The 12,334-nt window shown below is 36.8% G+C and overlaps 1 protein-coding gene across 1 annotated transcript in view; it reads left to right on the top strand.

The window, feature by feature from the left end:
* The window catches only part of MORC1 (MORC family CW-type zinc finger 1), a 177,090-nt gene that overhangs the window by 141,713 nt on the left and 23,043 nt on the right, over positions 1-12,334 (top strand). Inside the window, 3 exon segments of the mRNA XM_033211353.1 lie at positions 1,621-1,690; positions 3,784-3,850; positions 9,039-9,191. Of these exon segments, the coding sequence (XP_033067244.1) occupies positions 1,621-1,690; positions 3,784-3,850; positions 9,039-9,191 (290 nt within the window).

Here is a 12,334-nt window from a genome sequence, read left to right on the forward strand (position 1 = left end):
AAAAAATCTTTAGTCCAAAGTTGGAGACACTTAATATCATGTAGATTTTCCTTATATATCAGCGCATCAGAAAAAAACTTTAAATTTTATGTTAATCAGAAGTAAATAAAACATACACTTTAAGGTCACTTGCAAGATTTTTTGCAAAATGAATCTTTAAAAAATATGCATTTTGATTACTTCCTGGGGCAGTCACTTATTTACAATTTAAGTACAAAATTTTTTTTGAAATAGACAAAAGTAGCTTATAAGTAGTCTTATTTCTTTTCCCCTTATCCATAAGGCTTTTCTTGTTCTTCATTTAGGTGAAATGGGAAATGGCAATGATAGACAGCTACACAGTTATTTTGTTGCTAGGCTACGTGTGTGCCCATTTAACCTGCTTCCTGAGAGAGCACAGTTTCCAGAATGCTATGTAAAAATACTCCTTTGGTTCCTGGGAGGGGGAAAAAAAGCGAGTTGACATCCTCTCTAGACCACATTTGTTTAGCAGGTTGGAGGGGGCATGAAAGATGAAAGATATATCCACAATGAACAAACTTGAAAAAAACTGACAGCTCCCTATCTTACATGAGGTAACAGATGGGGACATGGTTGTGTGGGTATCAGTGTGTGTTCAGGGGTCTTCAGAACAAGGAGCAGACAGGAGCTTCTGCCTTCTGCTTGCTTTCTTCATTTTCTTTCTTTCATAACTGCCTGTTCCTCTACCTTCTCACATATTTACAAAATACATAGAGGGAGCATTCTGGTTGTCTTTTCCCGAAGGCATAAACAGACACATTCTCTCTTTCTCTGTCTCTCATCTAAGATATATTCCCAAAGTGTAAGTCAGCTTTATGTGAGCCTTGTAAAATGAATCTTAACAGAATTCCCAAAGTGATCATAGACCTGGCTTATGAATGGTGCACTCCATCCCTCAAATGTCCCCTATCCACTCCCACCCTCTCAGCCTCCGAATCGCACATGAACAAATACCCATCCTCTCTCTCCAGGTGCCAGTAACCCTCCTGACTCCAGCAATCAACACACTAAGACTCTGCAGCCCCTTTCAGGCAACTTGCCTGGGATTCTGTCAGAAGATGAGATATCCCATCCCCCAGTATTCCAGGTCAACTCCCCATCCCCATCTCCTTATCTATTATGCTTTGGAACTACAGCCCCCAGCCCCAAACTCTCCAAAGTTTTCATTGCACAGATGCTGAACTCCTACTCTGTCTGCTTTGCAGCAACCAGAGGTACCCTAAGCTTCTTCAAAACAATAGAGGCTCAATGGTTGTTTCTGGTGAATCAAAGACTTGACCCATTTGTTGTAGACATTGTTAATCCATGTGTAATATCAGTTTTTTAAATACCTGCACAAATATTAGTAGAAATACAAAAATCCCTTTAAAGAAATCAAATGAGTAATATGACTATGATAATACAATCATCCTTGACATTTATACCATTATTGTTTTGTACATGTACCATTTGTTCCCTTTATAACAAGTGCATAGCTTTACTGCTGCTAACATTTTGATCTCTTTTCTGCTGGGGACACGGCTTTTCAAGGTCTTTTATCAGTTTTATAATATGTCCTATGGTTTCTGTACCATTTTAAATAAAGAGCTTGTTTTTCAGGTTTCAGATAAAAGCAACACTGATGCTTCACTGAAACAAGAAAAAAAGGAAATTCCTCTTATAAACCAAGGTAAAAAAAAAATCAGCTCATATATATATTATAATGTTTGAGACGTTTTCAATATGGCTTGACAGCCTAATATATAGATCAGAAGTTTGTCAGCAACTTGGATTTTAAAAAATTAAGTTTGTTGTTCTAGAAGTGACAGGAGTAGAGAGAGGGTGAGCTGCCAACATTGTGTGTTTTGGTGGGGCAGAGAGACACTTTCTGACCGAGGATAGTGTCCCCAGCACTGCCACACTGCCTGAAATTTCCATAGACTTATGCCACTCTCTGTCTTGAATTCTCATTCTAATGTTGATTAGGATGGAAATCAAGTCAATACTTTTCAAAATCTGTTTTGAAAATTATGATGATGACAGTTCCTGTGTTTTCATCTTTTAGTAACTTTTTGCTTTTCATGATTCTTCTGAGGTCCCTAAAAGTAGTTCAACAAACACGTTTATTAAATAGTTTCTTCATGTCCAGGCGATGTAATGTGTCTCAGGTAAAAGACTTGAACTTATTTAAGGCATGAAGTTGCCATCTTATAATATTCAATCCAGTAATAATTTCCTGGATAGAGAAGCTGAAAACAAACTGGATTCAAAATGTTTTATTTTCTTAGTGTTCATTGTTATTACTGTAATTCTTTCGTTATACATTCTAATATTATTATGCCATTATCTTTTTATTTTGATATTATACCATTGGACCCGAGAAGCACATCCATTATTTTCATTGTCTTTGTCTTATTTTGAAATAACTTTCAAAGATCTTAGTCTCAGCTCATTTGGTTTCATCATTCCCAATCCTTTTTTTTTAATCAATCCGTGCCATGGTTTTATGTTCTCTTTTGGTGGCATGTTTTTCCTTCCTTCATACTTTGTTGCTTAGGTAACGTAATCAGCTATTCATTCACAACTTTATGTTTGAGCCCATTAGTGAGGTCCCTAAGAAATCACACTTTTTCTTTTTCATCTTAATTACAATAATTTGCAATTCCACCATCAGGATTTCTTTTGTAAGGGTGTCTTAATTTTAAAGCCAATCTTTTATAGACAGTTCAAACTATTACTGTGCCTTCAAGTATGGTTCTGTTGGATTTCCAAACTGTACTAGAAAAATTGCTAATGTAATTTTATCCTAAAATTAATATTTAAATTTAAATACTCTTCTTAGATTTGGCAGGAACAAATTGTGAAATGTTGTCAAATGACTATTATTTTGAATTAGTTAGCTGTTGGGTTAAAAATTTTCACTTTGCATTGCAAGTCAGTGAATAAAACCAATGGTGCCTGCACAGCATGGTTGGAAAACATCTGTCCATTCATCCTTTTTCCTTAAAAGGGTCAGGCAGATCCTCAGCCATTTACCCACCATCTAGAACTTTGCTTGTTGATGTCCTCTGCTACTTAGCTTTCAATAACCCTAAACTTGTTGGTAAAGGTTTACTTAGTGTAACAAGGTATCTAGACAGTTATAATAAAGACTTCTACATGGAAGAAGGACACATTAACTCATTGCTTATACTGTCCCCAAGACACTCTTAGAACAATCCAAGTGGATCATAGAATTTCTGCTTTGCTGTGAACTGGAAATAAATCACCAAACTCTGTGAACCTGTAATTCTGAAGTCCTCTGAATGAGGAGACTAACTAAATGACTCTAGGTCTCTTCCTGCTTTAAAGTTCACCTTCCTACTGGAGACACATTTTGTATTGGGATCTGTCAGAATGTCTTTGAACCTGAACCCCAAATAGGAGAGAGTGGGATACTAGGGGGAAGATGGTTGTCTTGGTAGAGGCTGGCGAAAGCAGGGAATCAAAAGTTCTGATCAGTACTCCAGGCTTTGGTAAAAAATGTCAATTTAAAAATTACCAAAAAAGAGTTACAGAGTCTCTTGGATAACTGTCTATACTACATAAACTTTATTTTGAAACACTGTAAACTACCTTAAGAACATATTATAAATCTCCTTACAATTGATACAGTTTTATAAATGGATGTTTGAATACAAATCCATATTATACAGAGGTAGGTAATGAACCGCTAACATTTCTTTTGGTTCAGTTTATTGTGTGACCATCCAAATGCGATTGTTTGTCTATGTTCTTTTGAAGAAAAACAGGAGCTGTGCAATGATGTTCTAGCAATGAAAAGAAGCTCTTCATTACCTAGCTGGAAAAGGTGAGTGTACTACAATTATACAAATTCCAAGTGAGTGCAGTTATACTGCTGAAAAGTAATTATCAATGTTTAAATACAAGAAGAAAGAAAATAATAGCAACAAAAGCAATCAAGAATGGAACCAAATTTTACAAGAGACATGAAAGAATTAGCAATACACCTTTCCCCCAAACCTTTTCATTTCTTTTGTGAAGAATTGGAAATAATGAAATGGAGCTGGCTTAACTTCCTACCCACAGCAAGTAAACAATTCAAATTACTTTAATGTAGTCAAAGAACTGAAAATGTCACACATATATAAGGTATGATTATGAAATCATTAACTGATTTTTTTCCCCTGTGGTTCATTATCTTATTGTCATACATACATGTAATTATAATCATTGCATGCTAGAATTTTCTTGACGTAAGAATTTTATCACTTTTAAAATGAAATCAGCTGAATGTTTTAGATATCCAATAGAATTAAAAGAATATTTTCAAGGAAGCAAATCCTTATCCTCTGTTACAAACCTAAGCTGCTTTCCAGGCGTTCAGGCCCAGTTTCTCTGAATCCGAATCCTGTGCTCTTTGCATAGGAGCACATTGAATTAAGAGCAAGAAAAAACAGAGAGGGGCTTTTATTTCCCTGCACTTGCTAACAGGGTAGTGAGTCAATCCAGCACTCAGACCTCATCACCTTACTCTTCTACTCCAAAGCCTTTTCAGCCCCCACTACTTTTAAGGTAAGTTACAAACTCTTTAGCATGGCACAAATCCTCTTCTCTACTGCCTCTACTTTTAGCCCCCACTTTGCTTTCCAAAGGTTCTAAATTACTAGTAGTTCTGTTTTATCATATCTCATCCCTTTGTCTGTACCACTTCCTTTACTTGAATGCCTCAGCAACTCATATGTCAGTGTCAGTTACCCTTTCATTTAAGTCTTAGTTCAAGTTTTCCCGTCTTTAGGGTCTTCTTGACTCTTCTCAGCAAACTCAGGTATTCACAGAGGCACTGTTGAAATGATGAGATTGTATTGTAATTCGTTCAGTAGTTATTTGTTAAATTCTGTGTTCTGACACGCAATGGTGAGCAGTGATCACAGTCAGATGAAGTTATCTGTTTGAATCTCTGTCTTCCCATTGCATACAGGCTCCTAAAGGACGTAGGCCTTCTTGTCTTCTTCATAATTCTAAGCTTTTGAAAGATCTTCTCTGACAACTCCATCTAAAGTAGCCCATCCCATTTCTGATAAGTCACACTTTTATCATCCTGTTTTATTTTTTCCAAAAAGTATATTACTATTTTAAAGTATCTCCTTTACCACCTATTTCTTTTTACCGTTTTTTAATGGTAGCTTGCTTATTTTCTCTATTTTTCACTAGATGCCAATGCACTCCATGAGAGTAGGGACTGTCTTGCTATTATCCCTGGGTCTCTAATATCCAGAATGACACTGACTCATACTTGGCACTCAATAATATTTGTTGATTAAATAAGTGACGTAATTTTTTCCCCCGGTGCTGTTGCCAGGCCTTCTCATGGCCGATGCTTTGACTTAGAATTATTTATGAAAATTTGCTTTACAATTTAAGATTCATCCAAAAACAAACTAAAACACAGTTGTGTGTATGTGAGTGTGTATATGCATGTATATATTATTTCATGTAATACTTTTTGGTCTTTATGAGATTGTTGGTTTTTTTGTAATCACTGTTGACTTGTAAACACAATATGAATGTTAGAAACAATCCACAAAAAACAATCTTTTTTTGCAATAAAAAAAAATCAAAATCAGTATATTCCTTTATGTGAATTTCAAGAAGAAGCAAAAATAATCCATGGAGATAGAAATCAGAATGGTGATTGCCAGAGTGGGAATGGGGTGAGGATTGACTGGAAAGGGGCTTTAACGACTTCTTGGGTGAAATGTCCCATAACTTGATCTGGGTGATGGTTTTTTTTTTTTTCATACTTTAACTTCTAAGGTACATGTGCACAACGTGCAGGTTTGTTACATAGGTATACATGTGCCATGTTGGTTTGCTGCACCCATTAACTTGTCATTTACATTAGGTATATCTCCTAATGCTGTCCCTCCCCTGCCTCCCAATCCCACTACAGGCCCCAGTGTGTGATGTTCCCCACCCTGTGTACATGTGTTCTCATTGTTCACTTCCCACCTATGAGTGAGAACATGTAGTGTTTGGTTTTCTGTCGTTGTGACAGTTTGTTCAGAATGATGGTTTCCAGCTTCATCCATGTCCCTGCAAAGAACATGAACTCATCTTTTTTTATGGCTGCATAGTATTCCATGGTATATATGTGCCACATTTTCTTAATCCAGTCTATCATTGATGGACATTTGGGTTGGTTCCAAGTTTCTGGTATTGTGAATAGTGACACAATAAGCATATGTGTACATGTATCTTTATAGTAGCATGATTTATAATCCTTTGGGTATGTACCCAATAATGGGATTGCTGGGTCAAATGGTATTTTTAGTTCTAGATCCTTGAGGTATTGCCACACTGTCTTCCACAATGGTTGAACTAGATTACACTCCCACCAACAGTGTAAAAGTGTTCCTATTTCTCCACATCCTCTCCAGCACCTGTTGTTTCCTGACTTTTTAATGGTCACCATTCTAACTGGTGTGAGATGGTATCTCATTGTGGTTTTGATTTGCATTTCTCTGAGGACCCGTGGTGATGAGCATCTTTTCACATGTCTGTTGGCTGCATAAATGTCTTCTTTTGAGAAGTGTCTGTTCATGTCCTTTGCCCACTTTTTGATGGGTTGTTTTTTTCTTGTACATTTGTTTTAAGTTCTTTGTAGATTCTGGATATTAGTCCTTTGTCAGATGGATAGATTGCAAAAATTTTCTCCCATTCTGTAGGTTGCCTGTTCACTCTGATGGTAGTTTCTTTTGCTGTGCAGAAGCTCTTTAGTTTAATTAGATCCCATTTGTCTATTTTGGCTTTTGTTGCCATTGCTTTTGGTGTTATAGTCATGAAGTCCTTGCCTATGCCTATGTCCTGAATGGTATTGCCTAGGTTTTATTCTAGGGAAAAAAAATCTTAATGGAAGAAACTTACCAAATGCATTATGAATGATGGTGATGATAAAGATGATCATAACAACAATAATAGGTATTATTTACTGAGCACTTACACTAAACATTGAGCTACATTCTTTGTATATCCTCAGTATAACTCTATGAAGTAGGCCCTATTATTATTCAACAGAACAAGAAACAGAGGTTTAGAGAGGAATCTCCTGTGCTCTAGTATAGTACTTTTTACCCTTCAGCCTCAACGCCATTATGAATGAATCTTTAACATCCCTAAAATGGTTAAAGAAAAAGACTTCTTTAATAAAATGTCAGCATACAGGAGGTTATAACTAATGAGCATTCAGATGTTGTGTAAGTATTCTTTAACAGGCAATTAAGCATTAGTTTATATAATGTTCTTAATCTCAAAAAAATCAGCTGAAGTTAGACAGTATAATTAATGCCAAAGAGCTGTTGACAGTAGAAGCACATTCCGTTTGATATAAACTGTTATCCAGTTTTAAAGATCCTCATCTTATAAACATGTAAAACTCTCTGGAGCTGTGATCTTAATTTATGGACATCAGCATGAAAGGATTACAAAAAAAAAATCTTTTTATTACTTGACAAACAAAACCCTTCGTGATCTGACCCCTACTCGCCCTCCCCAGCTTCATTTCCCATGGTGTGCTGCCCCCAGACTCTTGTACTTTTTGTTTCCCTGTGGTACTGAAAGCTTTAGTCTCATCAACAAACTGTACATCCTTACCGTGAGTTATTTTTCATGCTGCAGCCATGTATCTTTTTAAAACCTGCGTCAGATCACCTTGTTCCCATGCCTGAAAACTTCCAATGGTAGTGCCCACTCTGCTTAAAAGAAACTCTAGTTCCCTCCCCATGCCCACGATGCCCTGTGATCCCAACACTGACCTCTTTCATCTCATCTCTTTCCATTTGCTTCCTGTTCACTCCACCCCAGTAGCTCTGAACATTCTTCTTCCTCTTCCAGGTCATGACTAAGTATTTCTCTCAACTGACTTTGTTCTTTTTTTTGTTTGATTTCTGTGCTTTTCTCTCAGGCTAAAATAAACTTTAGTTTAAAAGTCTCTTGCATTCGTAGTTAAGTGATTTTTTTCTGTATTGTGACCACATTACAGGTTCACTTGCCCACTGCTTGCAGAGTCTAATTAACACAAGCTAGGTCTGGTGTAAAGAAAGTGACTTTTTATTCCAAAGCTAGCTTAGGGGAAGAAGCACAGGCTTCCTGCCTTCAGAGTACCACTTCACCTTTGGAGCAGAAAGTGGACACTTTTAAAGGGGGCCTATCATGAATTGCACCTCAGGGGAGGAGGTGAGCAGGTGGGTGGGTCCCCATGCTAGCTTGGTACCTTATCTACTGGGCAGTAGAGTTAGCATTTCATGGGCAGGAGTAGGTTTTAAAGGTGGCTGAAAACTTTCTAGGTGGAGAGAGTTTCATAGTGGGACTTTAGATTGTAAATCAACTGTTACCTCTGGAGGCAGTCTCCTGGTGGCTGGAAGTTCCACTCGAGCTTCTAAGCATACAGTTAGATGAACTTGCCCTCTAGGGAGTTTCTAGTGAAGGGGAGGTAAAAGGTTTCAATTGCATTTCTAAAGGACTATGTAGGAAGTGGGGAATGGGGAAATGGAGAAAAGAGAAAATAAGAAATAATAAAAAATAATAGTAACTCATTTTCTTTTTCTTAGAAAAATGGGGCTACTTGGTTACAGTATGTTTTAATTTGTTGCTTTTTAAGTATATCCATTGTAGATTTCTGCTGTATGGTTACCATGAGGCTTACAAAAAATATTCTGTAGTTGTTTAACAGGTTTCAAAAGTCTCTTTCAGCAAATGAAAGACAAGTGGTATATGACTACTGTTAAAAATAAATTATCACCAATTCCATTTAGTTGTTACTACCTACAAACTTTGAAAAAATATGTGACTGGAATAAATATAAATTCTTCTAATTAAGAATTTGTTTCATGTAACCACAGTGGTGGCAGTTTTTAGCATTACACGTATGTTCTTGTTCTCATTTGTTGTATATGAACATTTCACTCCTTTTTGTATATTAATGTTTCTGAAATTGTTAATACCTAACATGATTTCTACTTTGAAATGATAAACCTCAGCTTGCTTAATGTGCCGATGGAAGATGTGAATCTAAGTTCTGGACGCAAAGACAGAGTTTGTGTGAGTGGCAGTGATAAAGTTGCTTCTTCGCCATCGTTGTCTCAAAGCACACCTGTTGAGGAAACAGTGAGAAAACTGAAGTCTAAATTAAGGTAAAGATGTTTACGCACATATTTCCACATGCTTTGTTTCACTTTCTAAGGAGTGACAACTCCTGTTGTTTTCCCTACTGAGTTTTAATGATACTGAATAAATTCAATGGCGTGACATTATGACTTTTCTCCTAACTATGCTGATTTAGATATACTATGGGTTAAATGTCTCTTATAATAGAACTGGTAACTGCCTGTTGTTACATAGTTTGGCAGTATGGTGGACATTAGTCTTCTCTTAAATGTAATAAATACTTTTTACTGAATTTTCTTTCTTTTTTCCGCAACAAAGACTCTTATGACATTATATGGCCTTTTAAAAAAATCTGGGTTTTTTTGTTTGTTTGTTTTGGTTTTGGATACTGAACGTATTGAGGGAAATTGAGTTTTGCTTGTTTTGTTCTGTGTAGAATGTTAACATTTGTGGGCATGTTGTTTGAGGAATTTAAATGTCTGGGTCTCATTTCTCAAAGGATGGAGACAAGGAGAGGGAAAAGTTCATGATTCAGGGTTTTTCCAAATAGAGACTGATAATAGATGGGGGCCTTAAAATCAAGTCAAAGAAGTCTGTATACCAAAGCATGCTCTAAAATAGGTGCCATGTGGGAGGGTGGGAGGTGGGGCCAGTAGCACCACTAAATTAGTGTACCTCATTGGTGTTGTTGGGATCCACAGACTTTTGTTGGGTTTTAAAGGTCTTGTGTGGGGTAAGAGGCTCTGGGCGAGGGAAAACAAACACATGCCCTACCTGGAATAGTATTTTTCCTTAGGATAGCTGCTTGATTTTTTCATCAGTGATTGACATAATCTTCCTGAAGATGAGAGTTCTCAAACAGTAGAAGCAGTGAGGAAGAAAGAGAAAGATGGAGAACACTTACATAGGGACTGTAGCCTCTACTAAGGCTCAGGCTGTGGTCCCGTTTGTGAGAGGAGACTGCTAACCCCAGTAGACTTGAACCCAATTCTACAGATACCATGGGCTTGATGAAAGTCTCTGTAGCAGCATCCAGGGCTGCAGGGCTATGATTATGACGTGGGCATGAAGGCCCCACCTGCTGTCTCATGCCTAACAACAGTCCTGCCCCAGGAGGAAGGAAGCACTCTTGGTTACATGTGGATAGACCCACCTTGGACTTTGTAGAGGGACCTATTTTCACTACTGACACTAGGGATCCAGAGACAAGTTGTTGATGGAGCAATGAAGACAGACTGCTACATTCCAGAACACCAAGTTCTGACCACCAAATATCCTATTCTGTCTGGTTGGCAATCTTCCACTAGCCTGGAAATGGGACCAAAGCAGGCCAGACCCTCAGCATGGTTCAGGCATTATAAGGTTGAAAAGGGCCACTTATCCAATGATCTAGATAGATGTCAGTATTATACTGCTGTAGCTTACAGTATAATCCCTAAAGAATGGGATTCTCTAACTAGTTTCCTACCCTCTGCCTGTATTTTTCTAGAGATAGTATTTAAGATCCTCAGCTTTGAAAGTGGGTTGCTATAAATTTGAATCCTGATGTGTTACTGGTCCTAAAATTCAGGCCTATTGGTTGGTCACTAAAGCATAGTAGTATACAGTAAGTTATATATGCATGTGCCTGTATATATTTGAATAAATGTGAATATCATTAAAAATGTATGACTATGACTACATATCCAATTATTTGGACATTGCTACAAGTGAACCAGACCTTCTTAATAATAGTAATTGTCACACCAGGCACCGTGGCTCATGCCTGTTATCCCAGTACTTTGGGAGGCCAAGGTGGGAGGATTGCTTGAAAAAAGGAGTTCGAGACCAGCCTGGGAAACATAGCAAGACCCCGTCTCCATAAAAATAATAATAACAATAGCTAAACAATAATAGTTATCAGGTTTGAACCTTTATATTTCAGGCATCCACCCACTTACTTTTTATAAATTAATTTCTATTCTCACAAATTCATGAAATTGGTGTTATTTTTAAATATTGTGTATGGATGAGGAGACTGAAGCTTAGAGGAACTAACACATTACAAGTCTCATGGACAATTACATAAATACGAAGGATGGGGCTGGGGTTTAAGGTAAGGCTTTCTGATTTGGAATCCCATGCTCTTAATCATATATAGTACATACCCTCTCTTCACACTAGGAGACCTATAGATACCTGTCTGAGTGTGTTGCAGCAGAGTTTGGATGCATAGCTACTTAAATTTCTTTTTCAGATAGATCAACTTTCTTTTTCAAATTCATTATTTTCCTGATTTTTTTCTTGACTAATTTTTGTTATTTGTCTAAGTGTGACATTTCTATTATTTTAGTGAGTTACATGTGATCAAAAAGGGGATAATCTGATTGAGTGTACTAAGACTTTAAATTGCATCCACTTCTATCATTAGGCATCACTAGAAAATTAAAATTTCCGAGAAACTATCTCTCTAATGAACAGACAGACTCTTTACTGCTTAGAATCATCGTACTGTTATCAGCTGAGCACTCTGAAAGTGTGTTAATATATCAGCTCTATTCTGTGTCAGCTTAAATTTTGTGTGGTGATTATTTTATTAAAAATATTCAATGATGAAAAAAATTTGGACAGAACATAGCTTTAACTAAAACAAAATGAGCTCCTTGTCATACCAGTTTTCTCTTTTGCCTTCAGCAACATGTAGTGTATTTTCTCAAATTTCACCAGTGAAAACAGATTTCTTGTTTTCTTTGTTGGGTATTTTGTTGTTTTTCTTGTTGTTGTTTTTGTAGTAGTATTTGCTATTTTATATCTGGTCCACATGTAGTGTCTTGAATTTACTAGACTTTAAGTTTTTCAAGGCATGAAGAATGGGGCTCGCTGTGTACAATGTAAAGGATATAAAGTATAAAGAAATACACAGAATTGTTTACCATATTTACCTTTCGTGTCATATGATAAAAAGAGTAGTAGTTAGAGACCTTTTAAGTGTGAAGGGTGTTCCCTCCATTTGGGTCACTTTGGACATGACATCATCCTTATCCGTTTCCACAATGCCAAGGTAGTGTCTGGCCATCTCTGTGTAATTAATGCTAACAATTAATTAAAAGTATAGTTTTTAGTGTACATACTCATTACCTAATTTTGCTCAGTTAGGCATTTTCCTGTCTTATATTACTTCTTGCTTTTT

The sequence above is a fragment of the Trachypithecus francoisi genome, unplaced genomic scaffold (assembly GCF_009764315.1).
Source record: "Trachypithecus francoisi isolate TF-2019V2 unplaced genomic scaffold, Tfra_2.0 Lachesis_group0, whole genome shotgun sequence".
NCBI lineage: Eukaryota > Metazoa > Chordata > Mammalia > Primates > Cercopithecidae > Trachypithecus > Trachypithecus francoisi.